This window comes from Marmota monax, unplaced genomic scaffold (assembly GCF_021218885.2).
Source record: "Marmota monax isolate L192 unplaced genomic scaffold, Marmota_monax_Labrador192_F-V1.1 WCK01_AAM20220418_F8-fsc00012, whole genome shotgun sequence".
NCBI lineage: Eukaryota > Metazoa > Chordata > Mammalia > Rodentia > Sciuridae > Marmota > Marmota monax.
This window is the reverse complement of record NW_026695227.1, coordinates 3,329,438-3,355,274: the sequence shown is the minus strand read 5'-3', so window position 1 is coordinate 3,355,274 and position 25,837 is coordinate 3,329,438. Positions and strand designations below refer to the sequence as shown.

The following is a 25,837-nucleotide window of genomic DNA, read 5'->3' as shown; positions in this document are numbered from 1 at the left end:
AAATTAAAACCTTATCTCACACCAAATACAAAAATCAAAATGGATTAAAGACATAAATGTAAAACCTAAAACTATAAAACCACTGGAAGAAAACACAGGAGGAAAGCACCCTTGTTTTGGGCAATGGCTTTTTGGATATGACCCCAAAACACAAGGCAACAAAAACAGACAAATGGGATTACATCCAACTAAAAAACTTCTGCACAGCAAAGGAAACAATCAACAAGTGAACAGACAACCTCCAGAGTGGGAGAAAATATTTGCAAACCACAAATCTGATAAGGGGTTAATAGCCAAAATAAATTGTATAAGTAACTGAAACAACTCAATAACAAGAAAACAAATAATCCTATTTTTTAAGTGGGCAGAGGACTTTAATAAACACATCTCATAAGAAGACATATAATTGACCAACAGCTTCATAAAAGCGCTGGACATCAATAATCATCAAGGAAATGCAAATGAAAGCCACAATGAAATTTCACATCACACCTGTTAGGATGGCTGTTAGGGAAGAGGTGGAAAGTGTTTCCAAAAATGCAGAGAAAAAGGAACTCTTGCACACTGTCAGGAACATAGATCAGTATAGCCGTATGGAAAGCAGTATGAAGATTTCTCAAAAAGTTAAAAACAGAATACCAGTCCCACTACTGGTCATATATCCAAAGGAAACAAAATCAGTATATCAAAGATATCTGTGTTCTTATATACACTGTAACATTATCCACACTAGCCAAGATATGGGATTGACCTGAAAGTCCATCAACAGACGAATGGATAAAGAAAATGCAGTCTACATGGAAATGTCACAGTGAACATGTTAATTTGTACAGCTAATATATATTAATAAAAAGAGAAAGTAATGTAATCCACCATATCAAAAAAGGAAAGAAAGTGCAGTGTAAGTATACAACGGAATATTATTTGGCCCCCCCAAAAGAAGGAAACCCTATCATTTACAATAACATGGGTGAATTTGGAGGACATTATGTAAGCAAAATAAAGGACAAATACCGAGTGATTCCAGTTACATGTAGAATCTAAAAAACTGAACTCAAAAGGATCAGCAGAGCGGGGGTGTTATTGAGATGAGAAGTTGGTCAAAGATTTCAGTACAGAGGAATGAGTTCAAGGGACCAATTGTTCATCATTGTGACTTTACTCAATCACTTTCTTGAAAATCACTGAGAGTAGAGCTTAGGTGTTTTCATCACATACACAAAAATAAAATTAAATCATATGTATGTGAGATAATGCATGTTTGTCAGTTCTGTTTAGCCAATCCACAATAAATACATATTTCAAAACATGTTTAAAAGAGTAACGTGATGCTTTGTTTGGATCAATAAACTGGATGGCTCAGAGACTTTTCCAGCGCTGGCTTCATCTCAGGTTGGTGGTAAGCTGACGTGCTGCAGTTCCAGACATTCCATCTAGAGAAAGTTACATCCAGAGGCAGAAAGAAATCGTCTCTTTCCTTATAACTATTTTAACAGCAAAGAAACCTTTTCCAGAAGTCTCTAAAAGATCTCCCTTTATATCTCATTGAGCATAACTGTCACATGACCATGCCTAAACTGACAATGACAAAGGGGATGGGGCCACCACAGCAGGCTCAGTCCATCAGGAGCCACCTTTTAGAGCTGGGGAGAGGCCAGGTCTCACTGAGAAGCTCCTCTTCAGGAATTGGCAGATACTTGAACAAACTGTGGGGCTGCCAGGAAAAAGGAGTGGTGGGCCTTACGGTTAGTATAGATATCTTTAGCAATAAAGAAATCAAATTTGAATGGCTGCTTTTAAAATTCTGGCAAACTTCCTCTTTCTTGTACATCCTCTGAGGTTTTTACTGTTACTGCCTCCCCTGTAGCTTTCTCCTGCTGCCAACAGAAAGCGAAAGAGTAGCTCAGGGAGGGTCTGCCCCCCACCCCCACACCTCATTCACTGATGGGCAAAAGCTGCTCAGAACGCTCAGCTGTGGCAATGGAAAGGGAAGCTTTGTTCCCCATCAAAGCTTGCCCAGCTGTGTCCCTTCCTCGGGGATCCTTAATTAATTAAAATATCTATTGGAATGAAAATTTTCTGCCTACTAATGGCTTACTCCTCCTAATTAAGAATTGCACGATGAGATATATAGGATCCCAGAAAATGTTCTTTGACTCAAAGAAATACTTAAGGCCATGTTTTGGAACAGTGGGCTTCCCACGCCCATCAAGTCACACCCCAGAGAAAGATGCCCATCTCACCTGCAGTGTTTACATGGTCTGCTATTAGTCTCAATATATATTATTATTACTGTCATTATTGTTAAGTATCACAACACATCAGTCAAGGCAAGGATAAGCCTCATTGAGTTTATGTTGGCACTGATCAAATTATAGTTAATGAAGCTTACAATACTGCAAGGAGATTTCTATTAGAGGTTAGCCAGTGAAAAATATCTAATACAGAATAACTGCTACACAAGTAGGAAGTATCTTATTTTTCATTGTAACATGTCACATTTAATCAAAATAAGGTAAGAGTAGTTTCCATCGTAATAGTATCATTTATATCATAATAAAAAATTATTGAATTTCCCACAAAATAATTTGTCATGACATCAAGACTTTTATTATTTAACTTAATTTGATACAAAATTCATCTTGTATGTCAAAATAAATTTCTGAGCCATATATAAACTAGAAAACAAAAATTCTAGAAAAATAAGAAGTTTATTCCATTATTTATAGTTCATTTTTTATAATTACTCCTCCACTATTACAGAGAAGGCAAACAGATGAATATTTGCATGTTTTCCTTATTACAGCCTCCCCACCTCTTTAACCTTCACACTTGAGGAATAGCTTTGCACTGAGCCATTAATACCTAAGGGTTAAAAATTGCCCACCAGATCCTGCCACCTTGGGTCAAAAGTCATTTATTTCTCCATAATTTGAATGCCATATGAAAATTGTCTGATTGCCCCATCTAAACAAGCTATGGGCTAAAGATCTGGAGGCCCGCTAGTCATGAAGGAAGACGAAGACAGAATTCAATGGTTGACTTCCACTTCGAAGAAGTTTTTGCCTATTCCTCCTTCAAAACTCCTGGACATTTTATAGAACATGAAAATAAGAAGAGTCTGAAAGGTGGAGAGAAAAAGGACAGATCTATGAGGGGGACTCAGAATCCAGAAAACAACAAGGTGGTAAGGTCCTTTTGTTTTCTTTTGCTTCCTAAGTCCCAGATTTGTAACTGAAAAGCGGACAATCTGGAAACACTAACCAGTGCAGACAAAACAAGCCCCCAACACAAACCTGCTCTTTTTAATAAAGAGGATCAGGAAGGACAGCTTAACAAGACAAACCTTGTAGATAATAACAGCTCTACTGCAGTTAAATATTACAGAAAAACCAAACAAACAAAAACTGTCAACCCCCCCACCCCCACCCCCAGCACCAGCAAAGGCTGAGTGAAAAGCCCAAATTTCCACTCGTGTGAAGCTATAAGGAGAAACCCAAACCCACCATCCCAGGGTGGTATTAGAGAAGGCCACATAGGAAGCCAGAAATGTTATCTTCACTGATATTATCACCACCTCCTGCCAGGGTGTCAGTGGAGACCAGATGGGAACCTAAATTGCACCACTATGTGTCAGTCATCAGGCTCCCCTACTGTTACCCCCTGGGGTGGGGACAAAGGAGCCCTTCTGGAGAATCAGGACTTTTGCAAGCACCCAATAGTGATGAAGCTACAAGAACAGGTTCTCCCTTGGGATCAGGGATTAATAACAGATTCTCCAATTCCTCCCACCCCAGGAATTACTAGTGTCCTGCTGGAATTTTACACTTGCACACAGGAAATGAGGAACTCCCATACTGGATTCAACAGAGACCAGGTGTTCAGACTAGACTTCAACCTCCAACTGGTCACAATGAGGCAGAGCCCCCGCCCTGTCCCTGCCAGAGTGGTGTCCTAGGACACTAAAACAGGGCTACTTTATTGTAACCCCAAAACCCTCTCTCATCAGAAACATAAAAAGGAGCCAAGTAAGCCTAAAACTGACAGAGGGAAAGAAACAATCAGAACAGAAATCAATGAAGTTGAAAACAAAAAAAGACAAAAATCAGTGTAAATATGGTTTTTTGAAAAGATCAACAGAATTGATAAACCTCCAGCAAAACTGATAAACAGAGAAGACACACAAGTTACCAATATCAAGAATAAAATAGGGGATAGCACTCCAGACCCTGTACACATTCAAAGATAATAAGGAACCAACTCTGTGCACACAAATTTGACAATTTAGATGAAAAGTAAGACTGCTTTCACCTGTAAGTTCTAATCAGTGCAATAAGGAAAGAAAAAATATGCATATATCAGAAAGATATTAAATTGCCCCTATTTACAAACAACAGGATTATATATACAGAAAATTTGAAAGAATCTATTTTTTTATCCTAAAAATAGTAACTGAGTTTAACAAGGTTACATAATTCACGATCAACACATGAAAATCTATCGTATTTCTATATTCCAGCAATATGTATGTATACACCAAAATTAAAATACAATATCATTTATGATTACTCGAAAAAAAACACAAATGAGGTATATATGTTTAACAAAATATGTAGGTTCTTTGTATGCTGAAAACCATAAGACTATAATTTAAAAATCAAATAAGATCTAAACAAATGGAGAGACATTCCATGTTCATGGGTTGAAAGATACAATATAGTAAAGAGATCAAATTTTTACCAAACTAATGTACAAGTTGGATGTAATTTCTAACAAATGTCAGTAAGATTTTTTTTGAAGGCATAGACAATATTATTCTAAAATTTATGTAGAACAACAAAGAAATTAGGATAGAGAAAGCAGCTTTGCCCCCCACCCCCCGCGCCTGCCAGGTGACCACCGACAGAAAAGGCCCAGTGGCCCAGGGTGGGACAGAGCTTCCAATCACTCCTGCAAGGTAGGCGGGCCTGCGACCCACCGGCAGAAGAGGAGCAGCGTCATGCTAAGAGGCTGAGCCGCCCCCTCCCCCTGCGCCGGCAAAGTAGAGGGAACTGTGACCACGCACAGAGCAGGCCCAGCGGCCTGCTGAGGGGCAGAGCCGCCCCCCACCCCCCGCGCCTGTCAGGTAGGCAGAACTGTGACCACTGACAGAAAAGGCCCAGTGGCCCGCGGAGTGGCAGAGCTTCCAATCACTCCTGCAAGGTAGGCGAGCCAGCGACCCACTGGCAGAAGAGGAGCAGCGGCCTGCTGAGAGGCAGAGCCGCCCCCTCCCCCCAGCGCCTGCAAGGTAGACGGAACTGTGACCACCATCAGAACAGGCCAGACCTGCAACCGAGAGACAGAACAGGCCCAGTGGCCTGAGGAAGGGTAGAGCCGCCACCCCCCCCCCACGCCTGCAAGGTAGGCGCACCTGCGACCCACTGGCAGTACAGCCCCAGAGGCCTGCAGAGGGGCAGTGCCGCTGCCTGCGCCTGCAAAGTAGACAGAACTGTGACCACCGACAGAACAAGCCTAGCGGCCCGCAGAGGGACAGAGCCGCCGCCCGCGCCTGCGAGGGAGACTTTGCAACTATACAAGACCAATATAAATATATAGGGGGAAAATTCAATAGCACAACAGTTTCACCAAGTAGAAAGGAACGCGAACAGTATGAAGAGACAAGGAAAGAAAGGACCACAAGCAATGCAGGTCAACTCAACGTTAGAAGAGGTAATAGCTGCAGCAGATGGAATGTCAGATAAAGAATTCAGGATATACATGCTTCAGATGATCTGGAGTCTCAAGGAAGACATCAGACAGCAAAATCAGACAATGAAAGATCACTTCAACAATGAATTACATAAACAAATCCAAGAAGCAAAAGATCAACTATACAGGGAAATAGAGGTTATAAAAAACAAACAAACAGAAATCCTAGAAATGCAGGAAGCAATAAGCCAACTTAAAAACTCAATTGAGAATACTACCAGCAGAGTAGAACACTTAGAAGACAGAACATCAGACAATAAAGATAATGTATTTCAACTTGAAAAGAACATAGACAGCTCAGCAAGACTGTTAAGAAACCATGAGCAGAACATCCAAGAAATATGGGATAACATCAAGAGACCAGATTTAAGAGTCATTGGGATACAGGAAGGGACAGAGTTTCAAACCAAAGGAATGAGCAATCTATTCAATGAAATAATACAAGAAAACTTCCCAGACTTGAAGAATGAGACAGAACCCCAAATCCTAGAAGCCTACAGGACGCCGAATGTGCAAAATCATAAGAGACCCACACCTAGACACATTATAATGAAGATGCCCAACATACAAAATAAGGAGAGAATTTTAAAAGCTACAAGAGAAAGGAAGCAGATCACATTTAGGGGTAAGCCAATCAGGATAACAGCTGATCTTTCAACACAGACTCTGAAAGCTAGAAGATCCTGGAATAACATATTTCAAACACTGAAAGAAAATGGGTTCCAACCAAGAATTGTGTTTCCAGCGAAATTAAGCTTCAGGATGGAAGATGAAATTAAAACCTTCCACGATAAACAAAAGTTAAAAGAATTTGCAGCTAGAAAACCATCTCTTCAAAACATCCTTGGCAAAACATTACAGGAAGAGGAAATGGAAAATAACAATGAAAACCAACAGTGGGAGGGAGGACAGTAAAGGGGGGAAAATAATCAAAGAGGAAAACAAACCATGTTTAGTAACATAAATAAACAAATATGGCTGGAAGAACAACCCATATCTCAATAATAACCCTAAATGTTAATGGCTTAAACTCACCAATCAAGAGACACAGGCTAGTAGAATGGATCACAAAACAAGACCCAACAATATGCTGCCTACAGGAGACACATTTGATAGGAAAAGACATACATAGGCTGAAGGTGAAAGGTTGGGAAAAATCATATCACTCATATGGACTTCGGAAACAAGCAGGAGTATCCATACTCATATCAAATAAAATAGATTTCAAGCCAAAGTTAATCAAAAGTGATAAAGAGGGACACTACATACTGCTCAAGGGACCCATACACCAACAAGACATAACAATCATAAATATATATGCCCCAAACAATGGTGCAGCTATGTTCATCAAACAAACTCTTCTCAAGTTCAAGAGTCTAATAGACCACCATACAATAATCATGGGAGACTTCAACACACCTCTATCACCACTGGACAGATCTTCCAAACAAAAGTTGAATAAGGAAACTATAGAACTCAATAACACAATTAATAACCTAGACTTAATTGACATATATAGAATATACCACCCAACATCAAGCAGTTACACTTTTTTCTCAGCAGCACATGGATCCTTCTCAAAAATAGATCATATATTATGTCACAGGGCAACTCTTAGACAATATAAAGGAGTAGAGATAATACCATGCATCCTATCTGATCATAATGGAATGGAACTGAAAATCAATGATAAAAGAAGGAGGGGAAAAGAATACATCACTTGGAGAATGAACAATAGGTTACTGAATGATCAATGGGTTATAGAAGACATCAAGGAGGAAATTAAAAAATTCTTAGAGATTAATGAAAACACAGACACAACATATCGGAATCTATGGGACACATTGAAAGCAGTTCTAAGAGGAAAATTCATTGCTTGGAGTTCATTCCTTAAAAAAAGAAAAAACTAACAAATAAATGATCTCATACTTCATCTCAAAATCCTAGAAAAAGAAGAGCAAAACAACAGCAAAAGAAGTAGAAGGCAAGAAATAATGAAAATCACAGCTGAAATTAATGAAATCGAAACAAAAGAAACAATTGAAAAAATTGACAAAACTAAAAGTTGGTTCTTTGAAAAAATAAACAAAATCGACAGACCCTTAGCCATGCTAGTGAAGAGAAGAAGAGAGAGAACTCAAATTACTAACATACGGGATGAAAGAGGCAATATCACAACAGACACTTCAGAAATACAGAAGATAATCAAAAATTATTTTGAATCCTTATACTCCAATAAATTAGAAGATAGTGAAGGCATAGATAAATTTCTTAAGTCATATGATCTGCCCAGATTGAGTCAGGAGGATATAGACAACCTAAACAGACCAATATCAATTGAGGAAATAGAAGAAACCATCAAAAGACTACCAACTAAGAAAAGCCCAGGACTGGATGGGTATACAGCAGAGTTTTACAAAACCTTTAAAGAGGAACTAATACCAATACTTTTCAAGCTACTTCGGGAAATAGAAAAAGAGGGAGAACTTCCAAATTCATTCTACGAGGCCAACATCACCCTGATACCTAAACCAGACAAAGACACTTCAAAGAAAGAAAACTACAGACCAATATCTCTAATGAACCTAGATGCAAAAATCCTCAATAAAATTCTGGCCACTCGGATACAAAAACTTATCAAAAAAATTGTGCACCATGATCAAGTAGGATTCATCCCTGGGATGCAAGGCTGGTTCAATATACGGAAATCAATAAATGTTATTCACCACATCAATAGACTTAAAAATAAGAATCATATGATCATCTCGATAGATGCGGAAAAAGCATTCGACAAAGTACAGCATCCCTTTATGTTCAAAACTCTAGAAAAACTAGGGATAACAGGAACATACCTCAATATTGTAAAAGCAATCTATGCTAAGCCTCAGGCTAGCATCATTCTGAATGGAGAAAAATTGAAGGCATTCCCTCTAAAATCTGGAACAAGACAGGGATGCCCTCTCTCACCACTTCTGTTCAACATAGTTCTCGAAACACTGGCCAGAGCAATTAGACAGACGAAAGAAATTAAAGGCATCAAAACAGGAAAAGAAGAACTTAAATTATCACTATTTGCAGATGACATGATTCTATACCTAGCAGACCCAAAAGGGTCTACAAAGAAACTATTAGAGCTAATAAATGAATTCAGCAAAGTGGCAGGATATAAAATGAACACGCATAAATCAAAGGCATTCCTGTATATCAGTGACAAATCCTCTGAAATGGAAATGAGGACAACCACTCCATTCACAATATCTTCAAAAAAAATAAAATACTTGGGAATCAACCTAACAAAAGAGGTGAAAGACTTATACAATGAAAACTACAGAACCCTAAAGAGAGAAATAGAAGAAGATCTTAGAAGATGGAAAAATATACCCTGTTCATGGATAGGCAGAACTAACATCATCAAAATGGCGATATTACCAAAAGTTCTCTATAGGTTTAATGCAATGCCAATCAAAATCCCAACGGCATTTCTTGTAGAAATAGAGAAAGCAATCATGAAATTCATACGGAAAAATAAAAGACCCAGAATAGCAAAAACAATGCTAAGCAGGAAGTGTGAATCAGGAGGTATAGCGATACCAGACTTCAAACTATACTACAGAGCAATAGTAACAAAAACAGCATGGTACTGGTACCAAAACAGGCGGGTGGACCAATGGTACAGAATAGAGGACACAGAAACCAATCCACAAAACTACAACTACCTTATATTTGATAAAGGGGCTAAAAGCATGCAATGGAGGAAGGATAGCATCTTCAACAAATGGTGCTGGCAAAACTGGAAATCCATATGCAACAAAATGAAACTGAATCCCTTTCTCTCGCCATGCACAAAAGTTAATTCAAAATGGATCAAGGAGCTTGATATCAAATCAGAGACACGCCGTCTGATAGAAGAAAAAGTTGGCTACGATCTACATACGGTGGGGTCGGGCTCCAAATTCCTCAATAGGACACCCATAGCACAAAAGTTAATAACTAGAATCAACAAATGGGACTTACTCAAACTAAAAAGTTTTTTCTCAGCAAAAGATACAATAAGAGAGGTAAATAGAGAGCCTACATCCTGGGAACAAATCTTTACTCCTCACACTTCAGATAGAGCCCTAATATCCAGAGTATACAAAGAACTCAAAAAATTAGACAATAAGAGAACAAACAACCCAATCAACAAATGGGCCAAGGACCTGAACAGACACTTCTCAGAGGAGGACATACAATCAATCAACAAGTACATGAAAAAATGCTCACCATCTCTAGCAGTCAGAGAAATGCAAATCAAAACCACCCTAAGATACCATCTCACTCCAGTAATATTGGCAGCCATTATGAAGTCAAACAACAACAAGTGCTGGCGAGGATGTGGGGAAAAGGGTACACTTGTACATTGCTGGTGGGACTGCAAATTGGTGCAGCCAATTTGGAAAGCAGTTGGAGATTTCTTGGAAAGCTGGGAATGGAGCCACCATTTGACCCAGCTATTCCCCTTCTCGGTCTATTCCCTAAAGACCTAAAAAGAGCATGCTACAGGAACACTGCTACATCGATGTTCATAGCAGCACAATTCACAATAGCAAGACTGTGGAACCAACCTAGATGCCCTTCAATGGATGAATGGATAAAAAAAATGTGGCATTTATACACAATGGAGTATTACTCTGCATTAAAAAATGACAAAATCATAGAATTTACAGGGAAATGGATGGCATTAGAGCAGATTATGCTAAGTGAAGCTAGCCAATCCCTAAAAAACAAATGCCAAATGTCTTCTTTGATATAAGGAGAGTAACTAAGAACAGAGTAGGGACGAAGAGCATGAGAAGAAGATTAACATTAAACAGGGATGAGAGGTGGGAGGGAAAGGGAGAGAGAAGGGAAAATGCATGGAAATGGAAGGAGACCCTCAGAGTTATACAAAAGTACATACAAGAGGAAGTGAGGGGAAGGGGAAAAATAATATAAGGGGGACAAACGAATGTCAGTAGAGGGAGCAGAGAGAGAAGAGGGGAGGGGAGGGGAGGGGAGGGGAGGGGGGATAGTAGAGGATAGGAAAGGCAGCAGAATACAACAGACACTAGTATGGCAATATGTAAATCAATGGATGTGTAACTGATGTGATTCTGCAATCTGTATATGGGGTAAAAATGGGAGTTCATAACCCACTTGAATCAAATTGTGAAATATGATATATCAAGAACTATGTAATGTTTTGAACAGCCAACAATAAAAAATTAAAAAAAAAAAGAAAGCAGCTTTGAAAAAGAAGTAGAAAAATAAACCTTCCTGATTTCAAGATTGATTTTATAGATACAGTAATAAAACATTTGTTAAAGTCAGAAAGATAGATCTATCCATTCCTACAACAGAACAAAGGACTCATAAATAAGCAGATTTTCAATGAAGATGTAAAGAGAATGCAAGGGAGAAAAGAAGTTTTCAACAAATAGAAAGTATTTGAGCCTTCAGAACCAAAATTAAATTAAATTTATAAATTGTGAACCTTAATCCACGTCACTTCTTTTACAAGAATTAAATGTATCAATATCAATTGATGGTTATAATATTGTACTATGATTTTGCAAAATTTTACTGTTGGATAAACTGGGTAAAGATTTATGGGATTTCTCTGTTTTACTAATAACAGAAAAGTAGGAGCAATGAGTCTACTTATTTCAAGACTTATTGTATAACTACAGTAATAAAAATCACTTGTTAAAGACAGAATAGATGTTAATCTTCAGTAATCCATATTAATTCTCAATTATCTCCATGTTAATTTTCAATTACCTTAAAATAAAAAGTCTAATTTAAAAGTTAAGTAAGAACAAATTTTAACATGTTCCAACTGGTAGTTCCTTTAGGCACTGGCAGAAGCCAATGCAAAATCTTCTCTGATTAATATGCTTAAAATATAAGCCTCAAAAGAGTCACAGAGAGCCAGGCATGGTGGCACACACCTGTAATCCCAGTTATTTGGGAGCCTGAGGCAGGAGGAAGTCAGGTTGAGGCCAGCCTGGGCAACTTAGTGAGACATTGTATCAAAATGAAATGGGGGAAAAAGACAAGACTTAAAAGGTAAAGAGAAAAGACAGAATGAATATTCAACCCTTGGTAAATCTGTTATGTTCACGATGTCATATTAAATAAACTGTCAAACTGTTGGAAGGCATGGTACATAATCAATTGGCAGCTGGGTGTGGTGGCCATGCTTGTAATCCCAGCTGCTGAGGAGGCTGAGGCAGGAAGATCAGATTGCAAGTTCAAAGCCAGCTTCAGCAATGGAGAGGTGCTAAGCAATTCAAAGAGACCCTGTCTCTAAATAAAATACAAAATAGGGCTGGGGATGTGGCTCAGTGGTGGAGTGCCCTTGAGTTCAATCCCCGATACAATAAATAAATAAATAAATAAATAATAAAATTATACACACACACACACACACACACACACACTATTGTGTAGGAAATCAATTGAAAGAAGCTGAAAAGTAGGGAAGCCAGTTAGGAGCCTCAGACAGCATCCCAGGCAAAAGCTGATGGCACGGACTAGAGAAGCAAAGAGTGGACCTTTATCTAGAAATGTGGCAGCAGAGCTGCCTCCTTGGTGGAGGTGGGAGTGAGGGAAAGAAAAAGAATGAAGGACAACTCCATATCCCCATCAATAGGGTGGGGCAAGGATTCCATTTCCTGGCTGGGGAAGGCTGAAAGCAAGGTCCAGGGAGAGGCTCCAGGACTTTATTCCAGACCTGCTGGGCTTGGGACCTCCATTCCACATCCCAGGAGATGTGTCAAGAGACACTGGAATTTGGATCTGAAGTTTAGAAAGGGATCAGGGCTCACAAGGTCAACTTAAGTTCATTAACCATATAAAGATGAGATCAACCAGGAAGAAAGAATAGACAGCTACTGGCACAATCCAAATAGGGTTTTTTTTTTACTATTTTTATTTACATTTTAAAAATAAAAGCTAACTAAAGACACCTTATGTGGTACATAATAGCACCCTTATACATTTAGCACTCAAGTTTTTGCCGTTTTCTCTTCATCTACTTTGCTTTCTTCTATGTTATTCTTATACAACATATGTTATTCTTATTCTTATAGAAAGGGAATAAGAAAGACATCTCATATTTTCTTATTCCCTTTATGTCTCATATTTTCTTATTACCTTTCTATAAGTTCTTGCTTTGTTATCTATGTTGGTCTCCTAGGACCTTACTACAGGCCCTTCTAGCCAGCCCCAGCTCCAGACTCAGTTAAAAGACTGAGAAGAAAGACCACTGATCCTAGAATATGGCAGAACTGACCAAATTTGTCTCTACTCCACCATTCATGTAATCTTAGACCCAAAGAGTTTCCTTCTTCCACAAAATGAGGATAACAAAGCCTTCCAAAATACAGTTGGGAAGATTAAAAAAAAATAATATCTAAGGAAAACAGTTTGAGGGGTAACTTTCCAGTAGGTGCTCGATAAATAGCTGTGGTTAATTCTTACGGCGTTTGAACTTTTTCTCACTTTCACTTCGGTGTTTTTTTTTTTTCATGATTTTTCAAGCTCTTATCAGGTTTCTAATAGGTGCTCATTAAATGGCAGATGTTAATTTTTATGGCATTTAAACTTTCTCTCACTTAGACTTCACTGGCCCTTTCATGATTTTTCAAGCTCTTACCTTCAAACCCAGTTGTTTCTATTTTAGTCTAGATATCTTGTTTGTCATCTACCTCAAATGCACACAATCATTAAGCAAACGCTTAGCAGAGGAGACAGAGTCATCCTGATGAGATCATACTCTCTGTCCTCCAATGGGGCCTCCACAATTGCATACTCTCCTGTCTCAAACCTTCCCCCAGCTTCCACACTGGGTCCTCAGCTCCTTTCATCTTCTCAACAGTCTTCTTCAACAGGCTCTTTACATGTATGGATTGGAAATTTTTCTCTTTTTTCTGAATATACCATTTCTAGGGACCTTTCCACTAGGGCACAGTGAATTGGAAATGTGTGTCTCAATTGCTTTGATCTCTTCCTCTGTTTTTAAAGTTAAACTCTAAAGCACTAAACTCAACACTGTTGTGTTATTCCCAACCATCCTTCATCAAGAACACACATGACCTGTTTTTTCTTCTTTTCTCTCCAGTTCTGTGGGGGGGTCTTGCAGAATGTCCTAGCAGCATCACATACTCTCTAGCTTGCAATCACACAGCAAAAATACTTGAGAAAGCAGACACTGGAAACTTCATGACCTGACTGTCTCCATTTCTTAAGATTAAAACCAAATCTCTGGCATTACTGTCCTCACTCCTGCTAACTCTATGTTAATGTTTCCATCTGCCCTTGCAGCGCTCTAATTTTTTTGTCAAGAATTCTCATATTTACATCTTCACTATAATTGTATTTTCTTTCCTGTCAAATTTATAACTTTGATAATAGCTTTAGATTATGTTTTGTGGACTCTAAGCTTCCACTTCTTGGGCAAACACCTGAATTTAAATACTCTCCTTTTATTTCACCAGGATGTTGTGGGTGCCAATGTAAATGGGCTCCATTTCTCTTACTACTTTCCATCTTTAGTCACTAGGGTCATTCCATTATCATCAAGATCGATGAACGTTTAGAGAGCTTATAAAGATGTTTGAGACCTGGAGGGAATATCTTAGCTCCATAATACAAAAAGATAACTGCAAAGTCAAATTGATATATCATTTCAATAGTGAAACTGTACAAATCTTGGCAGTTTTTAACAGAAGAATAATGTGTGTGGAATGCAGATGCACATAATACAGTTTATTCCATGTCTTCCAGGAACTGGTTTTTGCAATCTTGAAGGATTAAGATTTTTCTTGCCCTTGATCTTCTTATCTTCTTATTTTCTTTAAATATGGTTTTATTCCATCAGATATTTGTTCATCCTTCCAATAATTTTGTGAACTTTTAAGCATTAGAGAAATTATCTTTCCTAATCACATCTATAACGTGAAAAGGACTATATACCACCCTGCATTTCAAAACTCTTTCTTCAAAATGTGTTCTGTTGGTTACTAAAACATGTTTCAGATAATAAAGAAGTATATCTAAACAAAGGTAGCTTAACCTTCTGTTCCTATGGTTGATTCCAAATACTTGTTTTAGGATAATTTTTACTGACATCTGGTTATATCAGCATTACTTGAATAAAACTGAAATTTCTTCCCACTAGCATTCTTTTATAATATAAAAAAGATGGTATATTTTAAACGTATCAATTAAATTAGTTTCATTACATACATTTTTCTTCTTTTTTTTTCCCAGGGCAGGGGGTACCAGGGATTGAATTCAGGGGCACTTGACCACGGAGCCATATCCCCAACCCTATTTTGTATTTTAGAGACAGGGTCTCACTGAGTTGATTAACGCCTCGACATTGCTGAGGCTGGTTTTGTACTCCTGATCCTCCTGTCTCAGTCTCCCAAGCCGCTGGGATTATAGGCATGCATCACTGCACCCATCTAAACATATTTTCAATTAAAATTAGAAAGGAAGTACACAAAGTAGAACAAAAGAAGGGGTAATGGATGCTGCTTCCTAGAGAAGGGCATCAAAGAATAACAATAATGAACATTTGTTGAGTGCCTACTAGGTAGTAGGAACTGTATAACACCATTTTCTAATTTTATTAATCCACAATTCTACACACTGGAATCTGCAATGTTTGAAGACAGCAGTAATTTTTTTCTACTTGCTACCCCTGTGAGCATTTCTAGAAGCCCTGGGGCATATCTTGAATGTTGTCCAAAAATACTACTTGTGCTGGATACTGCTTGAGCCTAAGCATGTGAGTCTCCGGCAGGTATCTGCCTAGGCAGGTGCCAGTTGTTAGTACACTGCTCTTGCCCAATGGGTGCTGCAATGGCTCCACCAGCTCCTGGCACCTTAGGGTTTGGCCCTTAAGGTGCCAAGCAAGGCTGGCTGGCATTCTTAACCACAGTGGGGAAAAACATCCTGTTCTATATGTGACAGAGCCAGTTAAAGGAGCTCTTAAACAATGGTATCTATGACTTTGTCAAGCTGTTCTTACAGTTTTTTCTTGCAAGACTTTTTCTCCCTTGAATTAAGACATGTATCTATGGGTTGAACAAAAGACTGATTTGAATAATATGGCAACTAAACTCTACAGTTCAGTGTTGAAGTTGATCTTGGGGAGAATTACCTCCAAGATGGCTCTTCAAACTTGAGTAAGTGCACTTGGCCAAATCCCATCAATTACCTGGCATACTTATCCATGTCCAAACTCCAACAGGGGTCATGGCTTAGACTTAACCTGAGAAATGTGTTAGAATAGAAATAAAATTTGTTATTTTTTTTATTTGTAATACTTTGTTATACACCACAGCAGAATGTATTTCAATTCTTTGTTCAAAATAAAAGTTGTTTTTAAAATGAGAAAACTTAGGGTTGGCAAATTTAGGTCACCTTTTCAGTTCATATGCTTAGCAAACAGCTAAAATAGGTTCAAATTCAGCTTGAAGTTTAATGTTTGTTTGCTAAAGATATCAAACTATCTCCTGGAACTCAAAGAAGCCCCTCCTTGTCTCACAACATACCATCTTTTAAATGCTTACACACTGTCACATTCCTCGTGACTAAAATACTCAGGGTCACTCCAGGGATGCAGTACCAAGAGACAGAGATACCTTTTTCTTGGGGTCCTGTGACGGCTCCTCTGACCTTAAGGGTTCGCAGAAAGAGGCAAGAGCATGTGTTGAAGCATTTTATTGAGGAGAAGCCATTCAAATGAGACAATGGGTCAGGTTTCAGGGTGTTGAGTCTAGCTTCATGATGTCTCCTGTCAGCAAGTTGACTGACATCTAGGAAGGCCACACCCAAAGACACAGCAAGAGAAAGGGACACAAAGGGAGTTTCCATGGAACTTTTTATCCCAAACAGGGCAAAGGGGTAATATTACAAAGGAATAGGTGAGTGTAATTCAACTCCATGGGTGACACGCCTACATCTGATGACACACCCTCAATTTCCTAGACCAGGACAACAGTCCAGGTCACTATGAAATGTAGTGACCAGTCAAAGCCTCTCGCTTCAAGATGGAAGGCATAAATCATTCAGAGTGGCTCCTCACAACATACCTTTCCAACCATCTGCTAGGCATGATCAATACAAAATCAGTACTTCAGGAAATAGATCACTGTCTTCTTTCCTCTTTCCCAAGCTATCATTTTAACCCATATGATTTTGAGAAGTAATCCTCCAGCCATTCCCGGGGACAAAAATAAGGGTAATACCTGGCTTTTATGCAGAGATACATTATCAGGATTGAAATATCAGCCCAACTAACCACTCTCTGGCAGCTAGAGAGTAAGGTGCCTCTGTTTCCTTTTATTGTGTTAAGGCAAGAGAAAACAGAGCCATTTCCAGGATCCAGAGAACTTTATTACAGCTGAGATACATCACTACATCTCCAACACAGACCTTCACAGAGGGTATAAACATAGCCACCTGGACAGAAGAGCAAATCCAAGAGTCAACAGGAAATTTAAAAAATTTTTTCAGCTAGCTCTGGCATAGCAGAATAAGAAATGGGCTTGGGAAGAAGGGAGGAAAGACATTGCTGGTGCATTAAATTAGAGTTGTTCTCAGGATAGGGGAGGAAGGGAATCCAGGAAGCAGGAACACCAAGGAGAAGAGACAAACCCATCTACCTGAAGCACCCGAGGAAATGGTGCTAGATTTAGAGGCTCCTCACTCCTCTAGAACAGCCTTAGTTTAAATCCATCCTATTTATTTTTTCTTGATTTTATTTCTTGTGCTTTAGGAGTCTTGTTAAAGAAGTCGGGGCCTAGTCTGACATGATGAAGATTAGGGCCTACTTTTTTTTCTATTTTGTGTAGGATCTCTGGTCTAATTCCTAGGTCCTTGATCCATTTTGAGTTGAGTTTTGTGCACGGTGAGAGATAGGGGTTTAATTTCATTTTGCTGCATATGGATTTTCAGTTTTCCCAGCACCATTTGTTGAACATGCTATCTTTTCTCCAATTTGTGTTTTTGGCACCTTTGTCCAGTATGTGTGTTTATGTGGGTTGGTCTCTCTGTGCCTTCTATTTTGTGCCATTGGTCTACGTGTCTATTTTGGTGCCAATACCATGCAGTTGTGTTTTTTTTTGTTGTTGTTGTTTTGTTTTGTTTTGTTTTTTACTGTTGCTCTGTAGTATAGTTTAAAGTCTGGTATTATGATGATTCCTACTTTACTTTTCTTGCTTTGGCTATTCTGGGTCTCTTATTGTTCTAAATGAATTTCATGAATGCTTTTTCTAGTTCTATGAAGAATGTCGTTGGGATTTTAATAGGAATTGTATTAGATCTGTATAGTGCTTTTGGTAGTATGCCATTTTGATAATACTAACTCTGCCTTATCCTGGAGCAACTTTTCATTTGGTCAATGTTTTGAATTTTTTCTTTTGTTTCAATTTCATTGATTTCAGCTCTGATTTTAATTATTTCTTGTCTTCTACTACTTTTGGTGTTGATTTCTTCTTTTTTCTAGGACTTTGAGTTGTAATGTCAGGTTTTTTACTTGTTGACTTTTAATTCTTTTAATGAAAGTCAATGCAAAGAGCTTTCCTCTTAGCACTGCCTTCATAGTGTCCCAGAGATTTTGGTATGTTGTATCAGTGTTCTCCATTTACCTCTAAGAATTTTTTATCTCCTCCCTGATGTCTTTTGCTATCTGTTGCTCATTCAACATCATATTATTTAGTCTCCAGGTGTTGGAGTACCTTCTATTTTTTTATTTTAGCATTGATTTCTAGTTTCATTCCATTATGATCTAATAGAATACAGAGTAGTATCTCTATTTTTTGTAATTGCTGAGAGTTGCTTTGTGGTACAATATATGGTCTATTTTAGAGAAAGGTCCATATGCTGCTGAGAAGAAGGTGTATTTGCTTAATGATGGATGAAATACTCCATATATGTCTGTTAAGTCTAAATCATTGATTGTATTGAGTTCTATATTTTCTTTGTTTAGTTTTTGTTTGGAAGATCTATCCAGTGGTGAAAGAGGTGTGCTAAAGTCATCCTGTATTATTGTGTTGTGATCTTTTTGCTTCTTGGAATTGAGAATGGTTTGATATACGTAGATGCTCCATTGTTTGGGGCATAGATATAATGATTGTTATGTCTTATTGATGTATGGTTCCCTTAAGCAGTATTAAATGTCCTTCTTTATCTCTTCTGACTAACTTGATTTGAAGTCCACTTTATCTGATATTAGGATGGAAATCCCTGCTTCTTTATATGGCCATGTGAGTAATATGTTTTTTCCCAACCTTTCACCTTCAACCTTTCACTTTTCCTATGAGATGAGTCTCTTGAAAAGCAGCATAGTGTTGGATTTTTTTAATCCAATCTGCCAGTCTATCTTTTAATTGATGAGTTTAGACCATTAACATTCAGGGTTATAATTGAGACATGGTTTATATTCCTGGTCATTTGGGTTTACTTTGGTTTTTAACTTGACTTGGTTTCTCATTGGATTGGATTTTCCTTTAGTGTAGTTCCTCCCTTTGCTTCTTTTCATTGTTGTTTTTCATTTCCTTCTCATGGAAAATTTTCCGAAAATATTCTGTAGTGCAGGCTTTCTCATATATTCTTTTAATTTTTGTTTACCATGGAAGGCTTTTATTTCGTCATCAAATCTGAAGCTTAATTTTGCTGGATATAAGATTCTTGGTTGGGTTGTAGCTTAGTGGTAGAACACTTGCTTAGCATGTGTGAGGCCCTGGGTTCAATCCTCAGCACCACATAAAGATAAATAAATAAAATAAAGGTGTTGTGTCCATCTACAATTAAGAAAATATATATTTTTTTAAAAAAAGATTCTTGGTTGGCATCCAGTTTTATTCAGAGCTTGGTATACATTTTTCCGGGATCTCCTGGCTTGATGGCTTGGGTTGAGAAATCTGCTGAGATCTGAATTGTTTTCCCCCATATGTAATCTGAAACCTTTCTCTTGCGGCTTTAAAAATTCTATCTTTATTCTGTATACTAGACATTTTCATTATAATGTGCTTTGGTGTGGATCTGTTGTAATTTTGTATATTTGGTGTCCTATAAGCCTCTTATATTTGATTTCCCAGTTCATTCTTCATGTTTGAGAAATTTTCTGATATTATTTCATTGAAGAGATTGTGCATTCCTTTGGTTTGTATCTCTGTGCCTTCCTCTATCCTGATAATTCTTAGATTTTGGTCTTTTCATATTATCCCATAATTCTTGGAGGTTCTGTTCATGGTTTCTCACCATCTTCACTGTGTGAGCAACTTTATTTTCAAGATTATATGTTTTGTCTTCATTGTCTGAGGTTCTGTCTTCCAAGTGATCTAGTCTGTTGGTGATGCTTTCTATTGAATTTTTTTATTTGATTTATTGTTTCCTTCATTTCAAGGATTTCTGTATGTTTATTTTTCAGAGTCTTTATCTCTTTCTTGCAGTAATCTTTTGCTATCTGTATTTCCTCTCGTATCTCTTTGAAGTGATCAATTGTTGCCTCTATTTGCTCTCTTAATTCATTATTTGCTCCAGAGATCATTTTAATTATGTACATTCTGAACTCTTTCTCTGATATTTCATCTACTGTGCTGTCGATGGAATCTATTATTGTATCAGCTTGGTTTGTTTGGGGCACTTTCTTCCCTTGTTTCTTCATGTTGCCCATGTGTCTTCCTCTCTAGCAGTGTGAATTTGAGGTATTATAGTTTCTACCTTAAAATCTTATAGTGTCCCTGCAGGTTACCAATACCTTGCCTGCAGGAATCTGGGTGATGATCTTGTAGGCCCTGGCTGTTGTCACTATATGGAACCCAGCAGGGAAAGCCATCTCACGTGTTGGTAGATGGGGCTGCAGCATGGTTGCTCTCCCCCTACTGTGTGGGCCAGGGTCACTCTCCTCCTACCACGTGGTATTCCAGGATCATGGTCATATGTTCCTCCTCCTTCTTTGTGGCAGATCAGGGTCATGATCATCTCCAATCTCCATTTAAATCCAGAGCTCAGTAAACAGCTTGTCACCCAGCTGAGACTATCAGGGTTGCCCTTTTTCCTCTCTCTCCTTAATGACTTATCTAATCAAACATCAAGTTCCATTCAAATTTTTTTAAAGATATTTCTTCATCCCAACTCTACTGCCACAGCCCTAATTTAGAATTCATTTATGCCTCCTTTGTTCCAGAACCTGCTTCTCTCCAGGACATTCCTTCCATATTGGCCTAAGTGGTCTTTTCAAAATTCACCTGATTCAGTTAATTTCTCAACTTTTATGATAGAGTCCCAAATCCTTAATAGCTTGATGGAAACTCTACAGCCTGGTCTTCTAGCATTCTCTGCTGACTCTTCACTCCCAGCTGCCTGCACCCCAACCATGCTAGACCTCTTTCAGTTACTCAAACATTCCATGCCCCATCCTACCTCTATGTCTTTACATAAGCTATCCCCCCGCCTAGAATGCCCTTCTTATCTCTTCATTCAGCTAATACCTGTTCATCCATCAGTGCTCAACTTTAGAGGACACTGTCCCAGGGAAGCTTCCTTGGTTTTCTAGAATAGGTGATGTTAACCTTCTGTGTGCTCCCATAGCACCCTGTACTTTTTTTCACTACTGAATTTAATTATTCATAGTTATTTATTTGTTTAATGTTGTCTTCTTCATTAGAATGCATGTTCCATGAGAATGTTAATGTATCTACATCTCCTGTGACTGGATATTCAGCACCTTGCCAATGCCTGACACATAGTCAAGTCTCAGTAAATAGCTTTTGACTAGATAACTGAATCACAGCTCTTCCTGGTTGAGTGTTCCTGTTTGATGTACAGCAAAAGCCTAAGAACTAATTGTCCATTGTATCTATGCTTTCTGTAAGTCCTTTGACCTTTATTTTCCATTCCCCAAGGATTATTATGTATAATATATGACACTCATCCTCTTCTTTCTCTTCTCAGTGTTGTGTCACAAGTTGATATATTTTACTGGGTGAGGCCCAGGCAATTTCCCTGTTTATAGCTCTAACCTTTCTGTGTGCAAACATATAGTGAACTTTGGTTCATCTCCTACCATAATGCAGCTGCTAATTGCTGGTAGGCAGGCTGTGTCCCATGGCCCATGTGACCAGTGGGGCATGACCAGAAAGGAGTGTGGAGAGGAGTGGACACAGCAAGTCAGCTAGAGGCTATCCAGCCAGAGTTCCCACGTCCCTGGAAGCCAGAACAAAGCAAGTGAGTGTGGGGAGTACGGGTTTGAAGTCATGAAGACACCACTGCTGGGTTTGGCTTTGTGTTCACTGTTGTTCCAGCCTTGGCTGATGTTGTGGGCCTCCCAGTTCAGTCAAAACTGCCATAATGACACCTATGAGATCAGCGTCCTGATGATGAACAACTCGGCCTTCCCAGAGCCCCTGGATAAGTTGAGAGAAGCTGTGAATGAGGGATTGGACATAGTGAGAATGCGTCTGCACGAAGCTGGTAAGAACAGGGTAATAGAATCCTCCTCTGCTACCACCTCTGGCTAAGCATGGACCTTCTGTACTTTGCCTGATCGCTCAACCTCCCCCAAGGTCCATCTCTAAACCCCTTTCTGTTTCCAGGCAGTAGATCTTCAGTGGGGAGAATTTGAACCTGACCACGTTGTACTCACTTACCATGCACCTTTTCTGGGGATAGCTTCAAGCCAGGAAAATGTAAAAGGTTCACAGCAGTAAAATACCCCAGTTAAAACTGGGTTTATTGCCCAGTTCAGGGAGGCATTGTGCTTTCTTCTATAGCAGCTCAAGAGCAGCTCAATCTCAAGTCCTGGGTAATATTTATCCCTTAGAATAAATATTACCCACAGGGTTACCAGTCAAGAAGATGAAATAAGGGAGTAAAATTCATTCAGGCACCAAATCTATCTCTATCCAGAGAATGATATTATTCTCTGGACTTGTGGATTTGTTACATCACCCCTGGCTGCAATTATCATATGTAGTAGGCAGAATAAACTTGTAATCAAATTCATTATTACAGTTCCTCACTGTATCTTTTAATTATAAAAATAAACTTTATTACATAAAATATGTAAAATATAAAATAAATTGTTCAGGAAAATTTCTGTTCACTGGAAGTTTTCAGTCTATTTTCACATGCCTCTTTTAAGAATGTGGTTGGTGATCCATATGGCATAGAAACAATTCTGCATACTTCTGTGTCACTTCACATTATTCCATAAGTGACAATTTTCCTATTGCTGTGTGTTCTTCCTAGTTATCATGTGAACACATATACAATATCCCTTAGAATAAATATTACCCAAGTTTTCTGAAATTTTCCTATGGTAGAATATTTTATTCTATTTAATTTCTTGTGATTGTTTTTATAATACTACAATAAATGTTTTCTTGTATACAATTTTTCTCTATTCCCTGAGATTAGGTTAACAGAAGTAGAATTAATGAGTTGATGAGAATTTGATACATATTAATAGTTATCCGTTTTAAGAATGATACATCTTGATCTTCTCTACTTAAAATCCTATGGGAAAAAAATCTTATGGAAATTAGAGCAACAGTTCAGATATGTATAACTTACTTCTGTGTATTTACAATATTTCTCAATTCTTTCTGAAACTATATTCAGATGTAAATGAATGGATTTGATCTAGAGCTACACTGGAATTAAGAGGTTATTTAATAAAATTCCCTTTTTTACTGAGACAGTGTGAGATAGTGAAAAGAACACTGGATTTGAGGTCTGAGAATCTGAATTGAGGTCTCTGCCCACAACTCTTCTGTTTTTCTGTGACCCTGGGTGAGTGAGGTCCCTCAGACTCTCTGAGCCCTGGTTTCCTTGTTCATTATGTACTGGTCATGTGTTACATAAGTTCTAAGTACTTTCATTACATAATTTCTTTAATTGCCACAGCTCTGTGGGGTTGTATAATTGACACTGGTTTCAGAGCAGAAGTAATAACTTTGTTAAGGCCCTACAGGTTGTCTGTTTCAAATGGATCCAGATCAATTTCTGTCTGGTTCTGATGAGTGTATCATATTGCTACTGTAAGATCTTTACGCAGGATGAACTAAGATCTTTATTAGAAGCGGAGACTTGGAATCTGACAGATCTTGGTTCATATTCTTGACCAACCACTTACTGTCAATATAACCTCAAGCAAATTACTTACATTTTCTGAACTTCAGTTTCCTTATCCCTAAAATCAGGATAAGTGGTAGTTATAGTTTATGGGTAGAGTGTGGACTCGCTGAGGAAATGCATGTAAGTCCCTTTATTGGTAAGTACTCAATAAATGGCAGTTGTTGTTGCTGTTGCTGGGCCGTTATTTGTATTTGGAGAAAAACATGCCTGGCATATAAAATAAATAGTGCAGGGTACAGGTTAAAATCTTGATCTCTAAATTCATACAGCCTGGATTTGAATTCCTGCTCCACCATTTATTACTTGAATCGGAGTGGATGAATTATTGTTTTGAAATTTCACTCATCTGATTGGTAATACAGAGTTACTAATGGTGAGGTTGTTGAATGGATTAAGTAAGTGGAGAGGAGAGTTCTATAGAACTCTCACTCAGATTGGTTTTTTTCCCCCTTCAATAGTGCATTTTGTTGGATAGATATTCATGAAAAGTAAACAAAAGAGAAGCAGGTTTTAGAGAGAAGATACTTTGTGTTCTACATATACTGAGCATTGCTATTTGGAAAAAAAATGAAAACAACATATCTGAGAGTTAAATTGAATAAAATTAAGAGTTTAAAGTTCATACTTGTTTGTTGTTTGAAAAATGTTCAGTCTTTTTTTTTTTTTTTTTGAGAAATCATGTGGAGAGATAAAATAGGCAAAGGTAGCATATTATAGTATATTCCACTGGAGTGAATCTAAAATGTTAAAACATTCTGGTCTCAAGACCTCTTACACTCTTAAAAAGAATTAAGGGAAAAATTGATGGAGTTTTGTTTATTGTGGTAATATATATTGATATTTATTAGATTGGAAATTAAAGCTGAGAAATGTTTAAAACATTTGCTTATAAGTTCACTAAAAATAACAAACTTTTTATCTGTTAATGTTTCTAAGAAAAATCTATATTTCTCAAGCCAAAACAAAGCAGGTGAGAAGAGTGGTATTGATTCGCATATTGAGAATGTCTTTAATATTCAATTTAATGAAAGAACTAAATTCTCATACTGGCTCTATATTCAATCTGTTACAATATAACATATATCATGTACCTCCAGAAAATTCCATGATATGCTCATGAAAGAGAGTAGAAAAAGCAAAGAATGTCTTAGTGCAATTATGAAAATAGCTTTGACTTCATGGACCTCCTGAAAGGGACTCAGGATAAATTCTAGAATCAGACTGCCCTAGGCTCACATCCCAGTTCCACTACTTACTAGCTCTGTAATGTTAAGGAAATCAACTTTCTCTATGACATCATTTTCTCATTTAAAAATTAGGGTAAATATTAGTTCTCTTGCAGTTTTCAGAAAAGAATTAAGTAAAATGATGCATGTAAAAATTCATATCCCAATGCCAGGCATATTGCGATAGAGATGCTTCAGTCTATTATAACACAAGTGGAAGAGGAACTGGGGCCCCTGTGGTGAAGTCACTTGTCCAACGTCACACTCAACTCACAATGGTTCCTTTTTCCCAAGCTCTGTTCAGGGTTTAACACTTGTGTTTTATTGTGCCACTCATGAACTGCCTGGAACCTACGATTTTTAAATGGGTCATTTTCAATGTACCTCATGGAGGTAGGAGAGAGCAGAAGTCTCATAGAGACAGGAAAAGTCAAGGGAGGAGTTAGCTTTCACATTAATAGGGGTGAGGACTGCCATCTTCCTGAAGCCCAGGTTCTATCAGGCGCCTGCGCACTGCCTCCTGGTCAGCCTGATGACTCCTGCTGTTTCCCAAGACCTTCTCCTGCCCTCTTTTCTACCATTCCTCGCCTGCACCCTCCCAGCACCCCAGCCTCCTGTTCTCCTGGCTTCAACGCCCTATATTCTCCCTATTGTGAGAATTAGCTGAAATAAACATCATAAAATGC

General features: G+C 38.2%; 1 protein-coding gene and 1 pseudogene across 1 annotated transcript in view; one reads left to right on the top strand and one right to left on the bottom strand.

Moving 5' to 3' along the window:
- The window catches only part of LOC124087133 (peptide chain release factor 1-like, mitochondrial), a 37,896-nt pseudogene extending 17,273 nt beyond the window's left edge, over window positions 1-20,623 (bottom strand).
- A 1,291-nt stretch (window positions 20,624-21,914) lies between these two features.
- Window positions 21,915-25,837, top strand: part of Gucy2c (guanylate cyclase 2C) — a 74,910-nt gene continuing 70,987 nt past the window's right edge. Inside the window, exon 1 of the mRNA XM_046436109.2 lies at window positions 21,915-22,260. Coding sequence (XP_046292065.1) covers window positions 22,044-22,260 — 217 coding nt within the window. The 5' untranslated portion in view covers window positions 21,915-22,043. The remainder of the gene's footprint in view (window positions 22,261-25,837) is intronic.